The sequence below is a fragment of the Streptopelia decaocto genome, assembly GCF_964273445.1.
Source record: "Streptopelia decaocto genome assembly, chromosome: 14".
NCBI classification, from domain to species: domain Eukaryota; kingdom Metazoa; phylum Chordata; class Aves; order Columbiformes; family Columbidae; genus Streptopelia; species Streptopelia decaocto.
This window is the reverse complement of record NC_138669.1, coordinates 6,001,214-6,028,717: the sequence shown is the minus strand read 5'-3', so window position 1 is coordinate 6,028,717 and position 27,504 is coordinate 6,001,214. Positions and strand designations below refer to the sequence as shown.

Genomic DNA, 27,504 nt, shown 5'->3' with positions numbered 1-27,504 from the left:
GCCCTAGGCGCTGATTGGTTGGTTCGGACCGACGAGCTCTGTTTAAAATCAGTTAACGGCGGCGGGTCGCGCCGGGCGGTTGCGGCGCTGAGGTGAGTGGGGGCGGGCGGCGGTTACCGGGCACCGGGCAGCCTTCCCGCCTTGCGGGGGCTCTCGGGTTCGCCTCACCTTCCTCCTTTCCCTGCCAGGTGCCGTCCGGTAACGGTATCTTAGGCCGTGGTCGTCCCCCGGGATCTGGCCGGGTGTCTCTGTGCCCTGGGCTGGGCCGCGGCCCTGCTCCGAGCCCCTGCTATCGGTAACGCGGCCCCGGTCCCTTGCAGCACCGACAGGCCAGAGGGCGCGGTTGGGCAACGGCCGCAGGCACTTTCCCCGTGTCCGGGGCCGTTTCTGCCGCGGGGGGCGGGGTCGCACCCGGGGACCTGAAGGAGCAGCAGCCTCCTCAATAACACAAAGCTGCGTGCCGAGCCGTGAGTGTTCAAAATACCCTGTGTGAGGCCTGTGCTGGTCACCGTGAAACCTGCCCAGGGTCCTGTGTGTTCCTGCTGTATTGTGTCCTGACTTGTGTGCTTATACCCACCACTCAAACCTGGAGAAATGTGCATCTGAATTTTGGAACTAAGGAAAATGATGTTACTGCTTCTCAAACCATGTCCTGCTTCCTTGGAAAAGGAAGGAAACCAGGAAAAACCTGACTCAAGTAACAGAAAAAGTGTTTGGTTAGCTATTTTTATGCACCACTTATTTTTTTTTTTAAACTAGAGGAGCTTCAACTTAAACTAGCAAGAAGTTGAGGTTATCCTGGCTAAAAATAATTTACTTTTCCTTGAACAGCTATTCTTAGAATGCCACATCTTCGTGTCTTCTGAAACTTGTGGGATCTTATTTAGGGAGGATGAGATGCCAGGGCTGTTTATTTTGGGCTGTTGGAAGGGAGATGGGTCTGGAGAAAAGCTGCCACTCCAGCCCTTGCTCCTTTTGCACTAATGAGGGCAGGTTGGGGTGGTCTGTGGAGCTCTCTGCATGTTCATCTCTCTCTGCATAGAGTTAAAGGTTTTATCTCTCAGTTTGAGGATTACATGATGGAAAAGTGGTGTTGCCCCCTGTTCTGTACCAGGATGATGAGTTCAGTGTTGATTCTGTGCTGCAGGAAAGCTCCCTTGAGCTTTGAGCGACAAACACCCGCGAGGAAGGAGAAGTTGTAGATTCCAAATTTGTTAAAAGTGTTCACTTAGCCCTGCTCAGGGCAAAGCCAGGAGTTCAGGCAGAGGGTTTGTGGTGGGATAACTGCCTGCCTGGCTGCGCTGATAGGACTGGATCTATGGAGAGGCAATTTCCAGCCCTTTATAATGGTCAAATTTAAATATTAACCCCTGAAAAGCATCCAGGAACTTTGTCCTTTTAGAGGGAAGGAAAGCTTTGGGTCGTAGGAGAATAAAGAAGCTGCCAGGCTGAATTAAACGAGGTGCCTGATTAGTGCAGTGTCCTGTCTTTAAATGGCAGTTGGTTTTGAACACCCAGCAGAAGGCACTGGAATTACCGCAGTGCGTGTCTGTGTGGCTTCCTCGGTATTGATTGTCCATCTTTGGGTTTGAGGCATGTGGATCAACTGGCTTCAGATGTTTCTGCTGATGTAACTCTGATGTAATGTCCTTTTTGGGTATCTGGTACTGTTTATTTTCCACTTTCTGATCCTGTTAGGATTTAGAGTAAGTAACACCTGTAGCTGTGATGCTCAATGGTGTATTGTGACAAGGTGTTGTCTCAAGCTGACCAGGGTTTATCTGATCACACTGCAAGGTGGCAGGAAAGAGCAGATCTTCTCTGCACTCTCCTTCTGTCCATCCCTGGCTGTTCCCCCAACCTCAAACACCCCCATTCTCCCTCCTGACCTCTGATTTCTCATCTGGGAACTCTGCTTCCTCTCTCCAACTCTAAGGCCTGTGTGACTGGGAGGTCTGAAGCAGTGCGTGCTGTTATTGTGTTGCACGATGACCATCAGTCTGTGTTGACCTGCTGCTCTACAAATAAGAGGAACTTTTTGTTGGGCGGTAGTTGTGAAGTGCTCCCCTACGCCGTGCTTGGTGCCGAGTTTCACCTACTACAGCTGGGTCAGTCCTGAGTAGGTTTCATTAGAGTTACTCTTCTCCAAACTTGTCCTAAATGTTTTTGGCAATAAATTAACAACTACACTGAGAAAAAGATGCTGAGCACATTGGTGGTGGAATTGTGTCAGCATTTTAAAGCTAATTTGGATTACAGTGAGGTGTGAAGTTATTCCAAAATACCTATTGCACTTGCTGTTGGATTAGTCTTATTCTGGGACAGGAATGCTTGTTCTAATTTAGCTTAATCCTTTTTCAAAGCTAACTAATCTGAACCAGGCCAAGGCACTCCTCTGGAACGTGCCAAAGTGTAGTTAATCAAAAGAAACCTGATGTGTGGAGAAACCCGTTGTCCATTCCTTTTTGTGGATACGGCTGTGCTGCCCTGTGCAGAAACCATACATGGCTGCATGAGGCACGTTTTGGTCAGCGAGGGGAGTGGGACTAGAAAGAGAATTAAGGTTTTAGTTGGGCAGTCACTTCTGTCAAAGGAATTTGGGCTGTTTTTGAAAGCAAGAGGACTGGATACTCCTTCCTTGCAGCAGTGGTGGTGCGAGCAGTGATCTGAAAGCTGATCCCATGGGCCAGGGTGAGGGTTCCCCGGCTGGCTCGCTGCAGAGCTCTGTGAGCACGAGTGTCGACACGGAGGGTGATGGATGTGGGGGAGAGCAGGGTGACGCTTTAAATCTATGCTGTAGTTATGTAGGATTGCAGTGTGCCTGTAACCATGGTCTGGTAAATGCATGCAGTGCCTGCTAATTAGTTAATGTCCCTATTAATGAGGAGAAGTTTCCTGGTGGAAGAGTGCCACAGGGGAGGGAAAGAATTTTGCCTCCTGTCTCTAAATAAAAGATTGAGATAATGATTCTGCCATCAAGACTGTGAGCAGGTGAAGGGCTGGGCAGCGGTGCTGGGGCTGTCCTTGGTTGAGCCCGTTGCGATGGCTGTGTTGGTGTTAAGTCACATAACGGTCCCCAGGTGGAATTAGTGGCTGGAGGAGCGAGATGCTGGTCAGTGAACTGCTGCTTCCCAGTAAATCCAGTTCTTCAGAGGCCTCAGAGGACATGCAGGGGTTTGAAACGTGGATGCTGTGAGTTTGTCTGACTGAAACAAACCCTCAGGAGTTCAGTCACGATGACTTTTACCTCCCCACTGGCTCTTTCAAGAAACTTGGTGTGTGAAACTGATGTTGATGCACTCCCTATCTTTTCATGACTATTCACTCCCATGTGGGAGGGAGAAAGGCTGGTAGTGGGGTCAGTGCTGAGGCTGCTGACACTATGACAGGATATGGACTTTATACAGTAAAAGGTTGGGAACTGCAGCAGGTAGCAGTGGGCACAAGGAGCCGTGAAATGTGATGCCCGGTGCTATGACTCCCCAGGCAGAGCAGGGAGGGTGAGGGGAGAATGCAGATGACGCATTTGATTTTTTAAAAAGTGGATAGTGTTGACAGAAACTCTATCTTGATGAAGGGCGGTAGGAAAGCATTTGATTCCCGCCGTGTCTCGAGCTCAGTTATAGTTGGTTTTGGCTCTGATTCTTCTGTTTGCCTTCTTTGGGTCCTACTCTGACATCTTCAGTCAGGCAGCTGAGGCTTTTCTAATGACGTTTTTCCCTTTAACTATCGCAGTCCTGGGCTGGGGGCCTGGAGGCTTTGTGGTGCAGCCGTCTCTGGGAAGGACCGCCAGTGATTGCAAACAGCAGTGGTATCTCATGATTGCTGCCTAGATTTACTCTTGAATATTTTCTTCTTTATGGAGTGTACCGTCCGGGTTGAACAATGTGTGGTCTGCACAGACAGATGGTTTAGGTCTGAGACTTTGAGGATTAAGAATACGCTGCTTTAGAGTTGGTTGGACTCATAAAAGCAAAGTTCAGGTGATTTCCTTGGAGACTGTTTTACAACGCGTCCCTGCGAGCTTTGCCTTGCAGCTGTGCAGGGCATCTTGAAAGCACAAAAACACCTTTGCAAAAAGGTTTTGTTACAATTTCAGGGTTTATGACTTTGCTGGCTTTATTCCTGTTCTGTTGAGTTTAATATCACCTGTTGACACAGGGACTCCTCCTGCTGTCAGTGCTGCACTAATTAACTGCGGGGACTGTTCTTGCCAGGGTCACGGTGCTGGGTTGTTTATAGCCTGGCCAGCCTGCCGTTGTGCCATGGAATGCAAGGGCCCTGTGCTGCCCTTCTTCTGCTTTTTGCCCAGTAACAATACCCTACGGAACTCTCCTGCTTTGAAAATCAAGTTACTCTTTAGAAAAGCACGTTTGTGTCGTTAGTTCTTATTTGTAGCCCTTCAGAGGGAGCCAGACCGCACTTTGCGGTGCTCTGGAGCCAACCTCGTCAGCAGGCGCTCACTTCATAAATCTGCACCCTGGTAAGGGAGAGGGCTCTGCTGTGCATGGGGAGGGAGAGGAGGGCGGATCAGTCACTCTCTGCAAAGGCTCTGTGCCTTTCTGCCTTTAAAAAAAAATACCCTTCTAGCACCTTCAGGTACAAAGAAAACCTTCAAAACTCAATCTTTATGATAGTTTTGAACATGCAAATGTCAACAATGGTAAAATCTCCTTAGCTTTGCCAGTCAGGAGTAGAATAAAAAACAACATTTCTGATGAGGCATTCTGTCCAAAGGCTATGAATGACGAGAAGGACAATGTTCTGGTGTCTGTCTCTAGAAACCACACAGAGGGAGCGAGGTTGTCAGATGTGCTGGGGTTTGGTGTCACAGGTGACCAATACTTGTTCAAGGACCGTGGCAGCGCAAGGGGAGGACGCTTGGGGACAGCGTGAAGATGTATCGCCCAGTGTTTCGCTATTCCTTTGATGTCCCAAATCATTGTATCAACTTTGCAACTCTGAACGAAGATGATGACCTCAATGCAGACTCCTGGTTTGGTAAGTTCCTTCCAGCTCCTTGGTTTGTTTTCTCTTTGAATGAGGGCTTGGCATGATCCTTGTTTTGGGCCTGGCTTCTGTCCCGGTTGATTAGTCATGTTGTTAACTACATCATTCATCATGCATGGAGGTTGTTTTGGTTTTCTATTTAAAATTTGATTGTCATCTGTAACTTGACAGATGACTTTGTTAACATCATAATGATATTCCTAGGTATTGTTAAAAATTCTGAACGCAGAATGTATAATGAAAGTCTCTCTTTCCTCACAGACCAAAGAGCCAATCTGGAGAACGTCCCTCCTGCAGAAAATCTGGCAAAGACCTCTCTTACCAGCCCTGCTTTGTCAAAGCCTGATGTTTTGCCTCTTGTCACATCGCAAGAAATAAAACCAAGTAAGCTGGCATGGAATAGTGGGAGAGAATAAAATGTATGTGCTTTTCACTAGCAAAGCCTCAGTCTGGCTTTTGTGGGACCATCTTCAGGTGTTGTCGTCTAGCCAGGTCTCCTGGGGTTTCACTTTAGCATTCCTCTGTGTGTGTATATAAATATATATATATGTGAGCTGATGTTGGTCACTGTTCTCAGGTGAAAGCTGTGGTGAAGATAATGGCCAAGCAGAATGTGTGCAGGCCAGTGCAGTTCCTCAGAATATTGTTGGATCCCTGACGAGCTGGAGAGCTGCTGCGCCTGCGGAGGCCTCTCAGAGGTGAAATACTTGTATTCAGTTTGCATGAAGATTGATGATGGTGTAACTAAGCAGGTCCTGGCTCTCAGGATCTGCAGTTCTTGGGTTATCCTGTGGGTCTGAAGTTCTCCAGCCCAGAGATGGTGTATGGGGACAGCTGGTCTGCTTGCTAAGCTGGAGGGACAATTCTAGAGGTGGAAATGTAATGCAGTGTCTCGCATACTTGTCAAATGAGACTCAGTAGCACTAGGAGCTTCTGGAATGTGAGGATATCTGAGACTGAAGTGGCTTATAAAGTTTCTTTGTTTATATCTGCTGGAGTTGGGCAGAACTCGTTTTTGATATGAATGCTAAAGGGCTCTTTGGCTTCTGTGTACCAAAGAATATTAAGTTTATGGATTGTTAAATAATTCATGCTGTATTTGGATTGTTGTGTTAAGCACAATTTGCATAGTCGGTATGTTGGAGTTAGGTGGTGCACTGACATAAAAGCACTACACCGATGGTGTGTCCTCCCAGCCCCACAGGAAAGCTGACCTCCACTTTCTGTTCTGCTCTAGAGCGGGTAGAAGACAAGCTGCAACGCAGAGGAAAACACAGCAGCGTAAACAGCCGGCTAGAGTCAAAGTGGAGAGAAATGCTAATGCCTTGGTTAATAAGGAAGAGGTTCCACCTATGAAAAAAATGAGAATGTATGTCATCAAAGTCCTTCTGTTTGGGGTTGGGAAGAGGGATACAACTGTTTTTGGAAGGATTTTCCATGTGGCTGAGAGGGTTCTTACAGGAAGGTTGAAAGGAGGTGACTGCAACCCTGTTGCTGATACTGGTTTCATAATGAAGAAGAAATGCCTGTAAGATCTGAAGGAAATGCTCTATTTGGAGGTAGAGATGTGAATGAAATAAGCTTGGGTTTCTTGAGCTTCTTCCTCCATACTCAGTGTCTGTCAGCTAGCTTTAAATTGGACTTAACTTCTCCCTCAGGAAGTCATCAGGCAATCATACACTGTGAAAGAGTTGCAGCTAAGATATCTTTCCAATTAACTTATTTACTAAGATATCATATGGTGATAAGCTTGGGGTCAGGAAATTGAAGTGCAATCTTTGAAATGCTGCTGTATCTAGATGAGCTCCAGTACACTTAGCTCCTCAAGAACAGCCTGAGTTCCAAAAACTGGGTAACTCATCTTCCCTTCTCCAGCTGTAGAGTCCTGAAGAAAATGACATGCTCTGATCCTGGGTCCAGGTAAGGCTGGTCTGGAGTTCACCAGGTGTCGGAGATTGTGCATGGTGGAGGGAGCTGCAGGTGATTTGTCACTCAGAGCACAGTTAATTGGAGTGGTTTCCCATAACAACTTGGTACTTTAGTTCTAGTGGCACAGAGAAGCTGACAGAAGTGTCCACGAAGAGCGAGCCCCTGCAGAACCCCAACCTCTCCCCAGCAAGAGGGAGAAGCAAGCCGGCCATGCCCTCCACGCCAATGGTGTTAAAGTACGTGGCTTTCTTGTGACTTGGCTCTGCTAATCACGGTTGATTTAGGTGATGGCCCTGGCTAAAGTGTGTTCAATTCCAACGCAGCATGTGGTGGTATCATGTTTAGTAAACACTGGAGCAAGGCAACAATATTGAGATGAAATGTACTTCACCAGCTGAACCCATGCAGAGGAAAGCCTTTGCTTTTAATTTGAGGAAAAAGTTGTTAATGGGTGAAGCAAATGCATATGCCTGACAGCAGCTAGCTGCAAGCTTTCTTGAGGAAAAAAAAATCCAAACAGATCTTTTCTGAAGAGTATACTTTTATAATGAGTGATGCTTCTGCAACGAAGTCGGAGATAAGAATGTTCCTTTGCACTAACATTGTGCTCGTAACCAGCCAAGCAGGATGGCGTATCTCAGTCTTTCCCATGCTTCTGCAGGAGGGCCAATCCTTCTGGCAAGGCAAAGAGTACAGAGGAGCAGGAGCTGGAAAAGATGCAGCAGTTGCAGCAGGAAGTTATGGAACTGCGGAAGAAGAACGAGGAGTCTCTGAAAGCAGCGATTGCTGGGGCAGGTGGGCTTGGGCTGGACTGTGAATGGAAGCTGCTCTGGGCTCAGCTGGAGAGGCTCCATATAGCTGTGCCAGTACCTTTAAAAACATTCCAGATTTTGTAATAAATATTAGGATGAGGTGGCTTTAAGTGTAGATCTGCCCTTAAACTGCTCAGAAACAGGTGTGTTTGTTTTATCATGTTTTGAAATTTTATAGATGAGTTCTCTAAAAACTGTTGAAGTTATTAGAAATCAAATGCCTTTTTCCCCACCCCAAAAGGCTTCCAGACCTTATGTATTCTTTTTCTTCAGGACAACCTGTGAAGAGAGCTGGTGGTCAAGTAACAAAGCCAGTTGACTTCCACTTCCGCACAGAGAGTAGAATTAAACAACACATGGAAAGCCAGCCTGGGAATGAGTACAAGGAAGTGGATTTTGCGGCCGTATTGAGAAAGCATCCTCCCTCTCCGGTGAGAGCCAGAATGGTGCCAGCAGCCAGCTGAGTAGCTCCTGACACCACTGCTTTCTGCTTTTGCACCACAGGTGCTGCTGGCAGCCCACAGAGAGGGTTACACGGGAGAGGGGAGTGTTGTGCAAATGTAGCTGTGTCTGCATTGCCAAGGGGCACTTTAATGCTGGATCTTCCGGTCATTACACTTTGTGCTTTAATCTTCTCCTTCATGCAGATTCCCGATATGACATGCTTGTGCATGTTCAGATGGTTTAGAGTCATGTCGAATGTGAAGTGTTTTCTCTTTGATAAGGGGAAGGGACAGAGATTGTGAATCAGTGGGAAAGGGAAATGTCATTGAAGCATCTGGTGTTAAATGGACATAATGACTGTAGGTTTGTTTTCTTTCTTTTTTGTTTCCAGGGACAGATGCCGAAACCCACTGTCCTCAAACCTTTCAATCTGTCCCAGGGAAACAAAAGAAAACATGAAGAAACCACATCAGAATATGTGCCTCTTGCTGAGCAGGTAGAAGCATTCCAAAGACGCACACCCTCTCGGTACCATTTGAGGAGCAGGAAATCAGATGAAGGTAAGTGGTCCTGGCTGTGTCCTCAGAGGTGGTGACGGAGCCAGAAGGCAGAGCCCACTCCTGAGCAAACAGTTTGTGTCTGCTGCAGGCCTTGCCATTAACTGCTGGTCTCTGTCACCTGAATTTATAGGCCCAGTCCCAGGAAAATTGGCGAAGGTTCAGACAAACCCAAAAACACCATTGCTTCGAACAAAGCAGCGCTTCAGACCAGTCACCTGCAAACCTACAGCAGAGCTAGAAGCAGAAGAACTAGAGAAAATTCAACAGTAAGTTAAAGGTTTACTCTAGTCCTCTGAGAGAATTGTACCACACTGGAAATAACTTTCAGATGCCAAAATATCACTTCTCATGAACACTTTTTGTGTACAAGAATGAGTAGCATAAAAACACTGAGATTCTTTTAGCTTTTTTATAATCTTATGGCCCTGATTTAATTGGGTACTTTCCACATCCCTACACTTTGAAGAAAATGCTCTTAGGAGAGCTGATCTTGGGCTGAGTACAGCATGTGATGAGTAAAACAAAGCCAGTCCAGTTTGCATACACTTTAAAGCTCTCCTGTAGACAAAGTTTTGAACTTCCAAGAAAGCAACCCATAACACTTAATGGCTTGCTGTTTCAAAAGTGAAGGAGGAGTCGCTAACTATGTAACATGTGTGTGGAACAACTGCTTCTATACCTGATTATTTCTCTTTAATGCTATGACAGAAGCCGTTTGCTAGAAGCTGCATCTCGCCACGTACAATGTGTCTGTGACTACCCCCATCTTTCCTGTGTAGGTACAAGTTCAAAGCACGAGAAGTCGATCACAGAATCTTTGAGGGTGGACCACTCCTGCCCAAGAAACCCCCTGCAAAGGAACTCACGCGACCCATTGGCTTTGAGTTGGAAATAGAAAAGAGGATTCAGGAGCGTGAGAGTAAGAAGCAGCAGGAGGAAGAGCACTTTGAATTCCATTCCAGGCCGTGTCCAACAAAAATTCTGGAGGATGTTGTGGTAAGTTTAGTAATACCCACACCTGGGAACTAGGAATTAGCTTCAAAAGATCTGTTGCTATATTGCGTTGTGTATTTAATAATCTTCAGTAAACGCTGTCATTAGGTAAGAACAATGAGTATATACTGTGCTTGTCAGGGTGTTTATCTGTAGCACTTTCTCTTGGCGCTTAAACTTGGGTAACTCCTTCCTGGCTCTTCTGAACAGGGTGTTCCAGAGAAGAAAGTGCTTCCTGTTACAGTCCCCAAGTCTCCAGCCTTCACCTTGAAAAGCAGAACCCGAGTGTCTGGCAGAGATGAAGAGAAGGTAACTGCTGGGAATGGGCTGGTTCGATGTTGGGCGGCGTCTGTGCCATTCCCGTCTAATGATCTGGTTACTGCTATTCATTTTACAGAAACTGAATTCTTACAGAATGAAATAACTCAGTTTCTCCAGGAGGGTACTGATGAGGGTTTCTGAGCTGTTGCTGCTCTGAATGCAGAAAGTGAATAGCTTCAATTTCCAAGGGATGTGGCCCTTCCCTAGTCTGTTAAATCAGGAAGGACAGATATTGTACGTGACCTTCCCACAGTCACTCCAGATCCCCAGAGGTGCGGAGCAGAGCTCAGAATGCATCACGTCCTTTGTCCTTTCCCTCTTGTGAAGAGGACATTAAAGAATTACAGTCTAAGTTGGATGAATACTTGAACTGGGAGTGGTTTGGAAAGTGGAAGAACTTGCCTGTGGTTCAGGATGTCTGTAAATTGGTACTTCTTGGATTAGTCATTCTTGCAGTGTCTGGAGTGTTGACTTGGTACTGTTGTGACCTGTATTAAAGGAACTCTAGTATTGATGGCTTTGTTTGGCACGAACTGTAGTCTTTCTAGTAAACCCAAAGACCTGGTGCTGTGTCAGATCCTAACGCTGATATCCCTTTAGGAAAAAGAGGTGGTCCCTGTGATCAAAGCTAACCCTATGCCACACTACGGAGTGCCCTTCAAACCTAAAATGCCAGAGCAGAGGCACGTGGAAGTTTGCCCCTTCTCTTTTGATGCTCGTGACAAAGAGCGGCAAATACAAAAAGAGAAAAAAATAGAAGAACTGCAGAAGGAAGAGGTAAGAACTATAAGCTACCTTGGATTCCACTCCTGAAGTAAAAAGCATGGGGCAGGACTTGGCTTTTGCTGTTGTCTCTTAAACTTCCAAAGCTCCATGCCCTTGAGGAAAGGGCAAGAAATATTTCAAGTTGTTTCTTTCAGGTGCCAAAGTTCAAAGCGCTACCTCTGCCTTACTTTGACCATGTTAAGCTGCCAGAAAAGAAGGTGAAAACCCCAACTCAGCCAGAACCATTCAACCTGCAGGTTGACGAGCGGGGAGCTGCCAAGCTGCAGAGCTGGAAACAGCAGGTAGGGTGAAAAGAGGTGTGACCAGACTGAAAACAGCTCCTGAAGCTTGGACTTCAGAAAGTGTCCTGCTTGAGCTGAATCAGGATCTGACTCTGAGCAATGAATTACCTCATCCTTGGTGTGACATTTTCCCTTAACCCTTGGCTACAGGTTAAGCATTGGTGCATTGTTGTGTGGTTGGTTGTTCTGTTTCTTTTTTTTTTTTTGGGGGGGGGGTGTTGTCCCTTTATGGTAATTGACATGATTTACCACAACTGCATTAATAGCTGTGGGGTGTATTTTAAGCTGCAACTATATGCAGCTTGATTCCTCTGACCATCTCTGCTTGGACATTTATTGACATATAAATAATATACTGCTTTTCTTCTGCAAAGTCTGCAGTGGACACCAAACATTTTCTTCAGGCTGTTCTTGGCAAAAGTAACTGACAGGCAACATGTGACACAACATTTGGCTGTAACATACTTTTCACTGCAAATGATTTGATCTAAGTCAACCTGGTTCTTCCAGTGTTGGGAATGCTGAAATCTGGGTGGGGGTGATGGTCTGTTAGTTATTATGCCTGGTACTTGATGGGATCTCTTTTCTTGCAGCTTGAAGAAGATTTGAAAAGGCAGAAAGAGGCAGCGTGTTTTAAAGCTCGTCCCAACACCGTGGTGTACCAGGAGCCTTTTGTACCTAAAAAGGAAAATAAGCTGTTAGCAGGTGGAGTTGCAAGTATTTGCTACACAGGCTTGGCTGATAACTCAGAACTGATGCAATTAAATGTTTGGCCTGGCTGTTGCCTCTTCTTTATCAGCACAGCCAATAGTGCTTAATCAACTAATTCCCTAACAGCTCGTGTCCCCAGGGAGCCGGGGAGTTTCCTCTCGGCTGCCCCCCTGTCTTGTGCTAACAGGGCAGCTGTATTTCACAGCTCTGCTGCAATTGGCAGATGATTGATGTGCGCTAGCTTGGGAGAAGGGTAAATAGTAGACACGGAGCTCCCTGCAGAGACAGCTGGCGTTTCTGCTGCAGCTGTCAGTCTTTCCCTCCCATCTCTAATGAGATGAAGGCATCTACAATGTTGGGTGGACTAAGCTTTGCAGGGTATAGAACCAGCTCAAAACTTGTTTGTACTAACAATTATGTGCTTGCTCCCTCCTGTGAGGATGCCTGTGATGTGGTGATGTCTGCACTAACACTGCTCATGTCCAGGCGCAGGCTTTTCTCTTTTCCTGAAGCCTAGAGGTATCTACTAACAACCTCTGCAAGGTGAAGTGCTCCAGAGGGAGTCTTCCATTTGACACTAGTGCTGCTCTGGTTTACCTGGCTGTCTTTGCACCAATGTTATCTCCTCTATTTCTAAACTTAGAGAGCCTTTCTGGTTCCATAGTTCCTGAAAATTTTGAGCTGGCAACAGAAAAAAGAGCTAAAGAGCGGCAAGAATTTGAAAAGCGATTGGCAGATAAAGAAGCTGAGAAGGAGAGGCATCAAGGCCAGGTCAGACAGGAAGAAGAGGAGCGTGAAAAGGAAGAAATTTCTAAGCTACGACAAGAACTGGTAAGTGAGGTATTTCTGAACAGTAACCCAAGGGATGCGTGAATATACTAACTGAGCTTGTGTCAATGTTGAGCTCATTAAAACTGCCTTTTCTCGTTTCCCTGTTGCAAATTGACTCCTTGTTAACTTTACAAGCAACCTAAAAAAAAAAAAAGCCAAAGGCAGTTCTGAGATGGCTGGTTTTCAGAGCTGTGCACACACAGTTGTTGGAGCAGGATGATCTTTGTAAAAGCCACAACCCTGAAGCATCCCTTGCATGTTCCCACCAGTGCCCTGGGTAGTGTGAGTCTCATGGGCAGAGCCCTGCCCTTATCCCTCCAAGTGCAAGTTTCGGCTTCCTCATAACTGCAACTGTTTGCTTCATCTTGTCTTTTTTTTTTTCTTTACAGGTTCACAAGGCAAACCCAATACGCAAATACCGCAGTGTAGAGGTGAAACACAGTGACAAACCACTGACTAGGCCCAAGTCTCCCAACTTCTCAGATAGGTTTAAGTGCTGATATGCCTCATGTGGTAGGAGGGAGATCCCATTCCTCCATCCTCTTGATAAGCAAAGAGGGAACAGTTTCTATGTGCTTGCTCAGTCTCGACTCCTACACTTGATTCCATTATTGTTCTTTTGAGTAGTTTAACTCCACCTGAGGCAGGTGGCTGAGGCACAATGTCTGGGCTGTGCCATACGGCTTCACTTCAGCTCTGGACATCTTGTTCTCGAAAGACTAAACTAGGTTTTTATATTATATATGAATATTGTGTACTGGAACTAAATAAAAATTCTAATCTGATCGCTGCCTCTTGCTAGTGGGCTGAATCCTTTTCCTGCAGAGGAGGTTTTGCTGAAGGGCACTTGGTGAATATACAGGGATGTGCACAGCTGGAAGAGCTGATTTGTCTTTGTACAGCTAAGTATCGGTTTCGGGTGTCTGCTTCTTAGGCTTTTAACCTGTATTAAGCTCGAACTGTGTTAAGTAATGTGGGTTCTGCAAGCCAGCATATTGCAGGTCTGACTTTTCCTGTTGATGTTTAGGCAAGTGCTAATACAAATCTTGCCCACGCTTTAAAGAAGTTCCCTGTGTATATCAGAGCATTAAACCTTCTGCTGTTTTATAGCTGAAGTAATTCTATTTGGGGAACCACTTAACTGGCAAATGACCGGCTGGGAGCTGCCTCCTGGCTCCCGCTGCGCCCTTCTCGTGGCCAAAGCCGTGTCATCTCCCAGCCAGCGCAGCCCGCGGGACTAAATATAGACCAGAGGACAGAACTGCCAGCATTGCAAAGAGGTGATCCAATTTAGATTAAAACTTACTACGAATTATTTCTTACCTTAGCATTGTGATGTGATTTCTTGTCTTGTACAACTGTGCTTAGGCCTTTCCTTGGGTTGGTCTTCACAAGAAAAGTGACTTCAAAAGACAAGGGGTTGGGGCACAACTACATCTAAACGGTGCTCAGGCACCAGTGCTGCCTGCTGATGTGTCTGTGGTGCTGTTAACCTGCCCTGCTCACTCGGGTGATCCTGTGGTGCTGTTTCTTGAACTGAAAAGGTGCTTGCAAAAAAAAGGTACAGCAGTGACGGGAGCTGTGTTTGAAGCTGTTGGAGAAAAGAATGAGAGCAAGGTCTCTGGCTGAGGCTTGGAAAACACAAAGCTCTTTGGGCTGCCTTGGCTCCTGTGGCTGTTATGACATGGGGGCTTTGCCTCTGCCCTGGGCATGGGTCTCTCCCCTTCATGTCTCGCTGGGACAGTGTGACTGGGCTGTTCCCTATGTGCTGCTGCTTTGAACAGGAAAACATGGAAACAATTTGTCCAGGTAGTACAAACTGCTTTTTGGGGGTTATGGCAAACATATGCTTTCATTTCCTCTGAATTTGGATGCCATTGGAGAAGAGTTCTTAGAGTTTGTGGCCCTTTATTCAGATTTTCTTTCAAGTGGAGAAGAGAGGGAGTTCAAACCTGTTGGGTGTGGGACTCCAGCTGAGGGCTCTGGTGAGTGTCACTGTTGCTGTTATTGCTAAAGTGCTTCAGCATTTGCTGGTGTTTTATTCCCAGTCTGAGAGGGATAACAGAGGGAGGAGGTCCTCAGAGAGCTAAATGCAAAGGGGTACATTGTTGTACCCAAGGATGATGTTTTTGCAGGAATTCTCCTAAAAAGTGCAATGCTTGACGGATATCAGTGCAGAACAGGTGTGCAGGTTTTCCATCTGTCTGTCTCAATGGGATTCCTGTTATGGTGAACACTTGTGATCTGCTGGATGGGCCATGGCAGGACCTTGGGTGTGCAAAGAAACTTCTGCTGTGGATCCACGCTTGGCACTCCTGGTGTTGCTGTCGTGGAGCTGCTGTGTGCCTCTGGAAGCTCTCCTGGTGCTGTTGGGATCTTTCTACTCTTTGCCCCCTACCCTGGCTGGAGCTGCCATGACATGATGGCAGCTTGGTGGGGCAGCCCTGGGTGCTGATGGCAGCAGTTGAGCTGCCGCATCGGTCAGTCCCCACCAAGACCAGCAGCCCGGCTGGCGTGTGTGACAGCGGTGGGGCCAGGATTCAGGTGGGGATGTTGTTCTCGCCTGCGTTGCTGCTCAATTTAGCCGGGGTGTTGGGTTTCCTGGAGAATGGGCAGGGTCTGGCTGCACATGGAGCCTCCCCAGCCGTGAAAAGCAGAAAGGTTAAAGTGTGCTGAGAGTTGTGACAACCGTGTCGCCAGGGAGCCGGCGTGCCTGAGGCTTTGCCAGGGCCCCGGGACGGGCTGTTTCCCATGCAGCCAATGCAGACTCTGGCTTCAGTTCCTGAATGGGGAGGAGGAAAAAAAAACAACCTGAGAAACCTTGGTGGTGGTTGGTTTGCTGTGTGCTCTGCAGAGACCCAGGGCACAATACTGCTCGTTGGGGTGTGGGTTTTTTGACTGAGGCATCTACAATCCTGGTGTGCAGCAGCTGTTGCCCTTTGACACTATAAATCTTTCTGCAAGGTGAAAGTTTTCAGCTTGTTTCTGTTTGCCCACAAGTGAATCTTGTCTTGTAACAGTGCCAAACCATGGGCCACTCATCCTTCTCCTGCAGTTCCTTTAGAGAACCACTCCCATGGCTCTGCAGTGTCTGCTCTGAGCTTTGCTCCCTCACATTGTCCCAAGGCCTGGACACCAACCCTGTCTCTCAGGTGACGTGTGACATTGCCAGTGCCCCAGGAGGGCTGGGGAGCTCCCAGCAGCGGCTCCAGCTCTCCTGGGAGGGTTTTATCCCACCTCCCACTGCACCCACTGGCCCCAGGAGGGGCCACTGCTGCTCCCCTCCCTGGCACGTGTCTGTGCTCCTTCCAGCCGGGGTTGTGGAGGGTGCAGAGCCATGGGCTGGCAGAGCGGTGGCAGCATGTGCCTCAAGTGACATTGGTGGCCTCCAGGTGCCTGGCAGCCCTCGGCTGGAGGAGGGGGGAGGCAATTCCAAGCTGTACCTTGGCGATGACAGTCGGTCGGCAGAGTCCCCGCTGCCACAGGCACGATGTCTCGCCAGTTATTCCTACCGGCATTTCCTGCAGAGGCCAAGCTGGGGGGACTCGCTCACCATGGGAGCGGTGGCCACGCTGGGGACAGACAGCGCAGGTGTCATGGTACCTGAGAGCCAGAGATGCTTCAACATCTGCAGATACACAACTGCATCGGCACTGCTGGGTGGAACCATGTGCCCGCTCCTGTGCAATCCCTCATGGTTCTCGTCACATTCCAGGTCCGGATCTCAGGCAGAGGGACACGTGCCAGAACAGGGGCACAGCCATGTCCCCATCCTCGTGTATCTCGCTCTCAATGCCACATGTGAGACACGTGGCATTTTCTCGTGCACAGAAGCTGCTGGCTTGCTGGGAGCTGGGGTTTTACAACACGGAGTGGTGCTGTCCCTGTCCCTGCCTGGAGGGTGTTGGGCTCTGCTCCCAAGGAACCAGCACCAGGATGAGAGGAAATGGCCTCAAGTTGCACCAGGGGAGGTTGGGGTTGGATCTTGGGAACAATTTCTTCCCCAAAGGGCTGGAAGAGCTGCCCAGGGCAGTGGTGGAGTCACCATCCCTGGAGGAGTTGAACAGATAGGGAGATGAGGTTCTCAGGGACATGTGTAGTGCCAGGGTTGGGTTGATGGTTGGACTTTGTGATCTTGAGGTTCTTTTCCAACCAAAGTGACTTTGTGATTCTATGACACTTTTGCATCCTTCTGGGAGGTGCTGCGGGTGACGTGAGTGTTGCTCCTGTGTTGGTGGCCTCAGCTCAGCCTTGCAAGTCCCAGGCGGGAGCAGCTGGGCTCATGGCTGGACAGGACTTGAGCTCCACGTGCCCATGGGATGGAGAGCTCGGGAACACAGACCTCAGCTCCTCTGTTTCTTTCCCTGATCCTTAAAACACCTCATTTTGTTGGGAGTCTTTTGACTGGTTCTGGAGCAGGCTGCAGCTGCTGGCTGTGCCTGGCTGCTGGTGCTTCTGTCTCAGACCCCAGCAGTGGTGCCAGAGCTGGGGGTGCCCTCAGTGCCACATTGAGCCCCTGCAGAGCTGCTGTCCCAGGGACTGACACCAGTGAGCACAGATGGCCAGAGCTCAGCAGCACTGGGGGCTGACACTGGCTGCTCTGGGCCACCATCCCCATGGGCCACCGTCCCCAGTGGCCACTCTGTGTCACCTGTGGACACCTTGGAAGCACTTGGACCCTGCCTGGTTGGCCAGGCCACCCCCATGGGATGGTTTTGGGGTGCTGCTGTGGCCAGTGTCCAGTCATGAGGCAGCTCTGTTCCCTGCCCCATGTCTGCGTGTCCCTGGTCCGTGGGGATAGGGAAGAGTGGCGTGTCCTTTGAATGGGTTCCAGCAGCAACAGGTGCTGGGAAAGGCGAAGCGGGATGGCTCCCGCTGCTGTAAAGGATCCTCCTCTGCCCACACTAATCCGGCTCCGTTACACCCGGGATAGAAGGGGCTGCTCGCTTGGGCGCTGCCACAGTGCGGATGCTGCCGTCCTGACCGCCCGCTGTGCCGGGACACAGGTGAGGGGGTTGGGGGGTCCCCAGGGCTGTCCACGTTGGGCCACGACATGGGGGGTCCTGGGGAGAGCGGAGCCCCCAGGCCCACAAGGGACTTGTCTGTACCTGTGGGGTCCACATGCTGAGCTGTGAGACATGGGACTGCTCGGCTGGGAACCAGCTGCTTGTAGCTCCTGTCCCAGTAAGACTGGCAAGTACCTCCCCTCTTACTGGGATGGTCACTGGTGGGTTTAGTCCAGGGCTGGGCTATCCTGGCCTCTGTGCAAGGGGGGTGTTTTGGGACAAGGTGATGGGAGGTGGCTGAGCAGGGACGAGGACTTGTGGAACGGGCAATGAGCTGGAGGGGACGTGGTGGCAGCTTGTGCTGGCAGCCTGTGTGGGTACATGGGCAGCAGCAGGTCTCCTTGGTGGGGACTGCTTGGGCAGGAGCTGGGGTCACCACTGGGCAGGGGGACTGGCAACATTGGGACTGAGGTCCCTGTGGCTCCCAAGCTGCTGGTGCGGTTGGCGGTGGGCAGCGGTGGGGCCATGCGGGGATGCTCACCTCGCCTGATCCCCCCGCCAGCCTGGGGCTGGAGCTGCCATCTCCTGTCCCACCGTGGGGGGACTTAGTCTTAAATTGTCACCCTGGCTGTGCTGGCTGTTTGCACGCCAGCCACCCCATGGCAGTGACAGGTGCCGGCGTCAGGCCATCGATCAGTCACCGTGCAGCAGATATAGAGGCACAATGGGACCAGCAGACACATGGGCACCCCAGCTCAGTACCACCAGCCCTGGGAGCTGCCGGCTGGGTGGTGGGGATGTGATTCCTGGTTTCTGGCTGTATAGCAGCAGCTTGTCCCTCTCCTGCATGTGCAGAATTGCTGCCTGTGTCCTGCTGTTCTCCTCTGTGGGGCACTGGGTCTGGGGGCCCCTCAGCATCTCTCTTCTCCCCCGCAGGAGCCTCGCTGACCCGGGAGCCCCGTGGGGCAGCCGCCTTGTGCCCCAGAGTCCCCATGGAGCGGGGCGGTGGGGTGGGCAGCATGCCTGGCACCGGGGGGGCTGGTGGCACAGCCTCCCCTGGAGCAGAAGCCAGCACAACCCAGCTGGTCCCAGCAGCTCCACAAGCTGCCCAGCCCCAGGTTGGGATGGCAGCACCCACGGAAGGGACAGTGGCAGCTGCCACTGGGGTGCAGGACGAAGGGAAGGACAAGGCTGGGCAGCAGAAGGCTCCGGCAGGTGCTGTGGCGCGGGATGGGGCACAGGCAGAGCCTGGGGAGGCAAAGCCTGTGGGAGCAGCTGGAGGAGGAAAGGTAGAGTCCGCTGGGGAGATAACCCTGACCGCTCCGGAGCCCAGGGATGGAGGGATGGCAGCGGCAGGCAAGGAGGCTCCAGCTGTGCAGCATGGCAGAGGGACGGCAGCATCTGCCGAGGGGAAGGTGCTGGTGGCCGCTGAGGTTCGGGATGGAGGGAAGGATGAGCCCGGGAAGAAGGGTCCAGCTGTAGGAGAGCCCAAAGGAGGACAGGCAGAGCCTGTGGAGGGGAAGGGCCCAGCTACAGGAGAGGCTCAGGATGGAGGGAAGGACAAGCCCTTGAAGGATCAGGCCCCTGGTGGGTTAAAGGCTGAGGGTGGTGGGAAAGCGGAGCCTGTGGAGGAGAAGGCTCCGGCTGCAGCACAGGCAGAAGGAGAGACGGCAAAACCCGGGGAGGTGACGGCCTTGGCTGCACAACAGGCTCGGGATGGAGGCAAAGAGCCTGCAAAGGAGAAAACCACAGCTGCTGAAAAAGGTCAGGATGGAGGGAAGAAAGCTGTAAAGGCAGAGAAAACCCCTGCTGATAAAAAGCCTGCAAAGGAGAAGGCTCCAGCTACTGTAAAGGCTCAGAATGGAGAGAATAAAGTAGCAAAGGCAGAAAAAGCCCCAGCTGCGAAAAAGGCACAAGATGGAGGCAAAGAGGAGCCTGCAAAGGAGAAAGGCCCAGCTCCTGCAAAGGAGAAGGCCCCAGCAGCTGCAAAGGCTCAGAATGGAGAGAAGGCAGCAGCAAAGGCAGAGAAAACCCCAGCTGCAAAGAAGCCTCAAGATGGAAACAAAACAGAGCCTGCAAAGGAGAAAGCCCCATCTGCTGCGAAGGTGCAGGACGGAGGGAAGAAAACTGCAAAGGTGGAAAAAAAACCAGTTGCATCAAAGGCTGAGAATGAAAGCAAAAAAGAGCCTGCAAAGGAGGAAACTCTGGCTGCTGCAAAGGAGAAGGTCCTGGCTCCTGTAAAGGCCCATGATGGAGAGAAGAAAGCTGAAAAGGTGGAGACCCCCATAGGTACAGCGGAGGCCAGGGGCAAGGAGCCCGTAGGAACAGCAGCCACGGCTGCTGTGAAGGCTCAGGGTGAAGGAGACAAAGTGGCAAAGGTGGCGGGGATGCAGGAGCAGCAGCCGGCGAGGGCCTCTGAGCCACCCCGTCCAGCCCTGCTGCAGAGCCTGAGCTGTCCGGCCGCCTGCCAAAGGTACGCGCACCCCTGGGACGGGGTCCCCTCTCCTCTCTGCACCCCGAGGAGCCCGGGGTCCCTCTGGGCTCAGGGGGCTGCTGGGCTCTGCTCCTCTCCCACTCCCGTTTGCAGGGAGGAGCCCCCCTCGCTGGAGGCAGCAGCGCTGGAGCCGATACAGGAGGAGACCCCGGCGGTGGAGCCCAGAGAGGGTCTGGCAGCGCCTGGCCCTGCCCTGCCAGCCCTGGGGGATGTGCAGCCCCTGGAGTCCCCCGGCCCCTCAGGGAGCGCTGACACCCCCCAGGAGAGGACATTGCCCGGTGCCCCGGGGCAGCCCCCCCATCCTGCCGGGGCCGCGGAGCAGCCTGGCCCCGGGGGGGAACCCTCCTCGACAGAGGCAGAGCCGCCCCCCAGCCCCTTCCTCACCCCTGATTTTGGGAAGGAAGATCCTTTCGAGATCCTGGGTAAGGCTCCGTGTTCTCTGCCCTGTCCTCGCACTTCGGGACCCTTTGTGGGGTGGCAGACCGGGGTCCCCCATGGCCCTGCATGTGCTGCTGCCTCAAGCTCTTGGCTCGTCGCCTGCCCCGTGGCCTCCGAGCTCCTGTTTCACTGTAAACAGGGCTAAAACTGTCGCGTCCCCTCCCCAGGCTCCCCCGCTGCAGGCTGGCACCGTCCCCAGGGCCGGGGCTGCCCGCGAGGAAGAGGAGCCGGGGAGTGACAGCCACCGCCTGGCCGGTGGCAGGGGACAGCGTGTCCCCGAGCGCTGCTCCGCTGTCCCTGCGGGGATAGCAGGGCTGGGGCTGCACCCTGCTGGGGGACAGTGGGGGGCCCGGCGACGCCAGCGCCTGCTCTGGGGACGGGCTGGGTGCGGGGGGGCCTGTCCTGGGAGGACGGGAAGGACGTGGTGGCACCGAGGGGTGGTGGCCTGGAGAGGGCGAGCGTGACACGCGGGACGGTGGGGAGCGGCGGCGGGGGGGGAGCTATGCAGCAAAGTGCGTGCTGTGCGACTGGGCGATGCTGCGGGGCAGTGGCGAGGGACTCGGGGGGTTCTGTGCGTCCCCCTGCAGCAGGCAGCCGGGAGACGCCCATTTGCAGCTGAGAAGCACCGATTTCCAGCTGGGCACTTGGTTCCCGGCAGCACCCCACAGCCCTGAACTTGGCTTTGCCACTGGGTTCCAGCCATCGCTGTGCCTTGGGGTAGGGGGTGCGTCCAGCCTGAGGCACCCCGGGGTTCCCAGCCGGGCAGCCCCCCTCTCACCCCTTTCCTCCCTGAGCAGATGACGTCCCCCCGCCACCAGCACCCTTTGCACACCGCATCGTCACCCTGCGGTCTACCGGCGTCAGCTCCCAGTATGACCTCAGCCCCAAGGACATCCTGGGGGGGTAAGGTGGGGTCCCGAGAGGGCGTGGGGTGACCGATGTTGCCCTGGCACTGCCCTGAGCTGCCATCCAGCCCGGGCAGTGGTCCTGGGTCCCTGGGACCTCTCTCAGGCAGGATGGGTGCAGAGGGGAGTGTGGGGCAGCACCCCCGAGCAACCAGGGTGGGTGATGACATTGGCATCTCTCCCTATTTCCCTCCCCAGAGGCAAGTTTGGGGAAGTCCACACGTGTATGGAGAAGCAGACAGGGCTCAAGCTGGCGGCCAAAGTGATCCGGAAACAGGGTGCTAAGGACAAGGTGCGTCCAATGCCAATACGGGGGGCTCCTCCTGGCCATGGTGCCACCAGCAAGTGGCATGGCCATGGGGATGGGTGGCAGTGCTGTGCCTGGTGTGTCCCCAGTGCTGTCACACTGCTTGTCCCTGTGCTGGTGGCTGACACCCCGCACTGCCATGGGGCTCCTTCTACAGGAGATGGTGTTGCTGGAGATCGATGTGATGAACCAGCTGAACCACCGCAACCTCATCCAGCTCTACGATGCCATTGAGACCCCCCGGGAGATCATCCTCTTCATGGAGTTGTGAGTGCCGAGGCAGCGCTGCGGGGTTTGGGCTGGGGGTCTGCAGGGTGGCCGGGGGCTCTGCAGGAGGGGGACACAGGGCAGGGAGCCTCAGGTGACCCCGCAGTCCATCCCCATGCAGTGTGGAAGGCGGAGAGCTCTTTGAACGAATCATCGATGACGACTACCACCTGACAGAAGTAGACTGTATGGTGTTTGTCCGGCAGATCTGCGAGGGCATCCGCTTCATGCACCACATGCGTGTCCTCCACCTCGACCTCAAGGTGCGGGACCAGGTGGTGATGGCAGGGGCTGGGGTGACAGTGGCTGCTCGTGGTGATGGGGGAGGTCAGGGCGTGGGGGGGCAGTGGGTGTTTGCAGCTACCAAAGCTGGGAGCACCGTGTGCTGGCCTGACCCTGCCGTGCCCATGAGGGTAGCGTGTCCCTGGTACCAGCTAGCTATGGGAGGGGTGTCTGTGGGTCAGTATCACTCTGGCTCAGGTCAGAGACCCCCTGTCCTGCCCCTTCAGCTGCCAGACCCGCACTCTGGCGATGTTCCCTCTTGGCAGCAGGTCAATGGTCTCCCTGTCCCTACAGCCTGAGAACATCCTCTGCGTCACTGCCACTGGGCACATGGTGAAGATCATCGACTTTGGGTTGGCTCGAAGGTGCTGTCTCTCCCCCTCAGCTCTGTCCTCTCTCCCCATCTCACCCTTCAGCCCCACACATCCCTGGGTTGTGGGGAGCCCCAGGACCCACTCAGGGCTGTGGCTTTGGCCCCGGCTCTCTCTGGCTGGCACAGGAGGGCTGGAGAGGGCAGTACCTGCCCGGAGACGTTTGGGGGAGCAGCCTGTCCCCTCCTGCTGACTCACTCCCCCCACTTCCAGGTACAACCCCCAGGAGAAGCTGAAGGTGAACTTCGGCACCCCTGAATTCCTCTCTCCCGAGGTGGTCAACTACGAGCAGGTCTCCTACTCCACAGACATGTGGAGCATGGGCGTCATCACCTACATGCTGTACGTAAGGGGTGCGGGGGGGCTGCCAGCACTGTGCCGGCCTGCAGGGCAGAGTCCCGCAGGCCTGGAGCCATCCCCAAACCACATGTGTGCCCCAGGCACCCAGATGCTGGAGGGACAGGTGGGGCTGGGGGGAATAGGGGGGTCCGTGCCTGTAAGCACAGGCAGGAGTGCAGCACCTCTACATGCCACCTCCCTTCTCCCTGCCTTGCTCCCTGGGGCACCCACAAGCCAGGTTTGCTCTGTCCTGGGGGGTTTAGGAGGTGCCACAGCCTGAGGGCACCTGGCCCCTCACCCTCCTGCATCCCCAGGCTCAGCGGCCTCTCCCCCTTCCTGGGTGACAATGACACTGAGACACTCAACAATGTCCTGGCTGCCAACTGGTACTTCGACGAGGAGACCTTTGAGAGCATCTCCGATGAAGCCAAGGACTTTGTCTCAAACCTCATCATCAAGGAGAAGAGGTGCGGGGCCGGCAGCGGTGTGGGGGTCCTGGGGTGGGTTTCCCTGGAGCTGTGTGCTCTGGGTACCACATGCTGCCCCCTGCACCAGCAGCATCCCCCCATGTCCTGTGCCAAATGGGGCCCTGCCCTGGCCACTGTCTGTCCCCAGCAGAGCCCTGTGTCCCTCCAGGGTCCCCCCCTGCAGGTTTTGGGGCTTTTGGGGGGCTGGAGAGGAGGGTGTCTGGGGGACAGGGGCTCAAGCAGGGGTGACCTGGGCTCTTCTTGTCCCCAGTGCCCGCATGAGTGCCGGCCAGTGCCTGCAGCATCCCTGGCTCAACAACCTGGCAGAAAAGGCCAAGCGCTGCAACCGCCGGCTCAAGTCCCAGGTGCTGCTCAAGAAATATGTCATGCGGCGGCGCTGGAAGGTGCGTGGCCAGCACGAGGAGGGGGTCAATGGCAGCTGCTGGGCCTGCCCACCTCTGCCCATCCCAGCAGATGGTGTTTGAGGTGGCTCTGTCTGTTTGTGCTACTGGCAGCTGGGACACAAGGGCTGGGGACACCTGAGCCTGCAGGAAGGGCTCCCCAGCACCAAGGTCCTTATGTGGGTGAGACCTTCCTCAAGCGTAGGTGTCTTTGTGGTGGTTTCCCCAAGTGTACTTTTTAGGGATGGAAGGGGTGTTGGGACTGTGAAGGGGATGATCCCCAGCGTCAGCCCTGCACTCCCACCCCATGGCTGAGGGGGTGCCTGGGCAGCTGCCCTCCCCCCCAGCCCCAAGAGCAGGGTCTGACTCAGCCTCTGCAGTCGCAGCCCTCACAGTAGGATCAGCATCTCTCCTCTTCCCCTTTTACAGAAAAACTTCATTGGGGTGTGTGCTGCCAACCGCTTCAAGAAGATCACGAGCTCGGGCTCGCTGACGGCGCTGGGTGTCTGAGCAAGGGCTCCCAGGGAGCCTGAGCTGTGTGTCGGCCAAGGCTGGAGAGGAGCCACTCACGAGGGTCCCACATCACTCTTGCTCCTGGATGGCACCAGGGCCTTGCTGGAGTCTTTGCTTCACACCACAGGGGCCGGGGGCCTGGAGCTATGTAGCCCCCTCCTTGCCCATGCTGCTGCCTGGTGGCTGCTCTGGACTCTGGGGTGTGTGCTGTACCCCTGCTCTGTGCCACCGTCACTGCCACCATGGATCCTGCTCTGCTATGTTCCCCGGGCTGCTACCCTGCCCTGGCACCCAGCAGCTGCGGGACTGCTCCGGGCCAGGGACCCCACAGGGCTCTCTGCCTGCACCTGCTGCTGTGGAGCTGCTCTGCCGAGCTTGTCCCACCCCCGGCGCCATTGCCGTGCCAGGTGGACGCTGGCAGTGCCCTCCAGGAGCTCCAGCCCTCCCTCTGCCCATCCAGCTCCTGTTGGGATCTCCTCGGACTGCGCGGCCGCTCCCGAGTGCTGGTTTCCCATCCCATCCCTGGCCCAGCTACGCGATGCCTGACCCGCAGCGCCTTGGCTCTGCTCCCTTTCCCGGCCTCGGAGCAGCGAGGCCACACTGGCGCGAGCCGCCCTGCACCCTCGCTGCTCCCTTGGACCCAGGATTTGTGCGTTCTGCCTGTAAATGCCGCAACCCTGCCCTCACTGGCACTGGACCCCAAGCTGCCCAATCTCCCTGCCCGGTGTGGGGATGCTGGGGGGCAGGTGTGGACCCTCACCCTGGCGCTTTGGCACCGGAGCCGGGGCTGAAGCATCTCCTCCCTGGTGGGGTGCGCGGGAGCGGAGCTGGCCCCGACCTGCTGCTCGCACAGGAAGAGAGGAAGTGGCGAGGATGATTCCAGCAGCATCCCCAGCTGGGAGCCAGCAAGGGAAGAAGGAGGCTTTGTGTTCATCCTGCCCTCCCTGCCCTTCGGCTCTGCCAGCAGGGGAAAAACACAACCTCTGCTTCACCCGGCCCCGCCAGATCATGATGAGTGAGGCGGCCTAATGCACAGCAGCTGGACCGCGCTCCTGCGAGCATCGCTCCGGCCCGACCACCAACGCACAGGAACTGCCTCGGCTGCCAGCTCCCCCCGCTGTGTGCGGGGGCTCCCGGGGACCGGCCAGGCTGGGGGAGGCAGGTTCTGCCCCCGCTCATCTGCCCTCATCCCCTTCCCTCTGCTCGAGCCCCTTGGGGCTCCCTAGGCTTTGCAGCTTCCAGCCATGCCTGCTGTAAGAGGGGATGAAGGGGTCCCCCTGCCCCCAGTTTTGGCTTTTGCCATGGCCGAGCCCCCCCACGGCAGGGCTGTGTGTTTGCTCCAGGGCTGCCTGCGCCCTCTGCCTTCTGGAAAAACCCTGGGGAGAGACAGGGGGAGGCACAGGCCCCCTGGCTGCAGCAGATGTAGGGGCTTCAGTCTCATCCCCACCAGTCAGGGGACACGGCTTGCCGGGCCATGCCCAGCTCTCGTCTTCTTGTAAATAAATGTACAGGTCTGCCCGCAGGCTGCACCTGCCCCACGTCCCTGGGGGCTGCTCCTGGCCCCCTCCCCGAGCCACTGCTCCCTCCTGCCTGCAGAAGCTGTGCAGCCGCAGTCTGAGGGCTGCAGATAAACCCAGAGGGGACGGGAACCAGTGTCTTGTCCCTGGAGCAGAGGGGATGGAGCGGGGACCCAGCAGTGTGGGGGACAGGGACCCCCTGGTGCATCCCAGGCAGGGTCGTATGGCTCATGGTGCTGGGGGGGGGGGGTCCAGTCTCTGCACCCTGCAACCAACTCTGAGCACCCCAGTGTGCTGGGGGAAGAGGGAGGAATGGATGGATGGACAAGTGGATGGATGGATGGGCAGAGGTGTCCTCACAGCTTGAGCCTCTGCTCTCATGGGGTGGGATGCCCAGGCGAGGGCTGGTGGGGGCCAGTGGCCCCCTGCCCCAGGGGCTGCAGCCAGCCCTGAAGCAGTTAACCCCGTGGGCGTCCCTCCCGGCCGCTTCCTGCCGCAGCCCTTGGCTGGTTCCTGTCGGTGACCACCCCGCAGGCCTGGACGCCAGTGCAGCCCCATCTGGTTTGAGTTACACTCCGCAGCGGTGACGTCTCCTTCCTGTCTGGCCCCAGGAGCTGCGTGTCGCCCCTGCGGCTCACGGGGGCTGCAGAGCCCCGGTGCAGGGTGGCCCACGCAGCTCCCAGCCGGGCTGTCACCTCCAGATGCTCCTGGCCCCCCAAGCCACCCGGATGATTGGATCCTGAACACAGCCCTGTGTGTGCACAGGGATGCATGGGCACCCCTGGTGCCCTGAGCACAGGGTAGGGGACCCCCACAGCCCAGTTTGGCTTCCCCAGCCTGCCCCCCCTCTCTCCCCAGCACCCCACAGTGACACCTATGGTGCCTCCATGGGGGCTAGAGCAGCTGGGCTGTGGGGCTGACACCCCTGGAGCAGCTGTGGTCCCATCCTGTGCTCCTGGCTGAGAGGCAGGATGGGGGTCGAGAGCATGCGAAACCCCAGGAAGGGGACCCATCCTGCTGGGACCGATGAACGTGGTGACAGGGCTGGTCCTGGTCCAGCACGAGCAGTGGCACCCTGTCCCACCCCTCTTGTGGGGGGTACTTGTGCCCCCCCCCCAGACACACAGCACAGTCTGGGGTGTGCGTGTGTGTCCCCAGCATCCACCACAGAGCCCCGAGTGCTTGCACAGAGCAGCCCCTCTCCCCCACCCCTGCTTGCACCCCATCCCCGTGGCACCCCTTTGGGCAAGAGGCCTCCCAGGCACAGCAGGAATGGGAGCAGGCAGGTGTCTGGTGCCATCGCTGGGAGGTCACCCCATGCCAGGGTGCAGGCACAGACCATGCTGGGAGCGGGCAAGCAGGCTGGGGGCCAGGCCACCCACCACGGCCGGCAGCGAGCCAGGGAGGAGGCAAGGCAGGGAGAGCGGCGGGTCCATGCCGGGAGCACCAGGAGAGCAGCCGGTCCTGGTCTGCACGCCCAGGTGGTGGGGATGGTCAGGCTCTGCAGGACGGGGTCCCC

The 27,504-nt window shown here is 54.2% G+C and overlaps 2 protein-coding genes across 4 annotated transcripts; both read left to right on the top strand.

Moving 5' to 3' along the window:
• The first annotated feature begins 27 nt into the window (after nt 1-27).
• On the top strand, nt 28-13,463 carry TPX2 (TPX2 microtubule nucleation factor). Of its 3 annotated transcripts, none has more exons than XM_082065316.1 (17): nt 28-92; nt 4,782-5,001; nt 5,272-5,394; nt 5,588-5,708; nt 6,248-6,379; nt 7,053-7,175; nt 7,601-7,734; nt 8,025-8,182; nt 8,587-8,755; nt 8,886-9,021; nt 9,535-9,751; nt 9,959-10,057; nt 10,670-10,846; nt 10,990-11,136; nt 11,730-11,841; nt 12,512-12,678; nt 13,068-13,463. In XM_082065316.1, the coding sequence occupies exons 2-17, from the start codon at nt 4,899-4,901 to the stop codon at nt 13,176-13,178; spliced, it is 2,229 nt and encodes a 742-aa protein (XP_081921442.1). In that variant the 5' UTR covers nt 28-92; nt 4,782-4,898; the 3' UTR covers nt 13,179-13,463. The 3 variants fall into 3 exon arrangements, with proteins under 3 accessions (XP_081921442.1, XP_081921440.1, XP_081921441.1); XM_082065314.1 differs by having other exon boundaries at nt 12,491-12,678; XM_082065315.1 differs by lacking the exon at nt 28-92 and adding an exon at nt 171-188 and having other exon boundaries at nt 12,491-12,678.
• Nucleotides 13,464-17,624: 4,161 nt separating this feature from the next.
• On the top strand, nt 17,625-26,001 carry MYLK2 (myosin light chain kinase 2). The gene is made up of 12 exons (XM_082065452.1): nt 17,625-17,684; nt 18,621-20,157; nt 20,272-20,600; nt 21,414-21,519; nt 21,720-21,813; nt 21,986-22,095; nt 22,217-22,358; nt 22,672-22,742; nt 22,962-23,090; nt 23,402-23,554; nt 23,826-23,958; nt 24,385-26,001. Exons 2-12 carry the CDS (start codon nt 18,677-18,679, stop codon nt 24,463-24,465), a joined length of 2,829 nt encoding a protein of 942 aa, XP_081921578.1. The 5' UTR covers nt 17,625-17,684; nt 18,621-18,676; the 3' UTR covers nt 24,466-26,001.
• Nucleotides 26,002-27,504: the final 1,503 nt, after the last annotated feature.

What these genes read in the sequence shown, in the direction of transcription:
- MYLK2 (XM_082065452.1), top strand. Translation starts at nt 18,677, where the DNA reads ATGGAGCGGGGCGGTGGGGTGGGCAGCATGCCTGGCACCGGGGGGGCT. An exon ending in ATCATCCTCTTCATGGAGTT is followed by an intron (nt 22,096 to 22,216) that starts GTGAGTGCCGAG and finishes ATCCCCATGCAG; the next exon opens with TGTGGAAGGCGGAGAGCTCT. An exon ending in CTCATCATCAAGGAGAAGAG is followed by an intron (nt 23,555 to 23,825) that starts GTGCGGGGCCGG and finishes TCTTGTCCCCAG; the next exon opens with TGCCCGCATGAGTGCCGGCC.
- TPX2 (XM_082065314.1), top strand. Translation starts at nt 4,899, where the DNA reads ATGTATCGCCCAGTGTTTCGCTATTCCTTTGATGTCCCAAATCATTGT. An exon ending in CCTATGAAAAAAATGAGAAT is followed by an intron (nt 6,380 to 7,052) that starts GTATGTCATCAA and finishes TTGGTACTTTAG; the next exon opens with TTCTAGTGGCACAGAGAAGC. An exon ending in CTAAGCTACGACAAGAACTG is followed by an intron (nt 12,679 to 13,067) that starts GTAAGTGAGGTA and finishes TTTTCTTTACAG; the next exon opens with GTTCACAAGGCAAACCCAAT.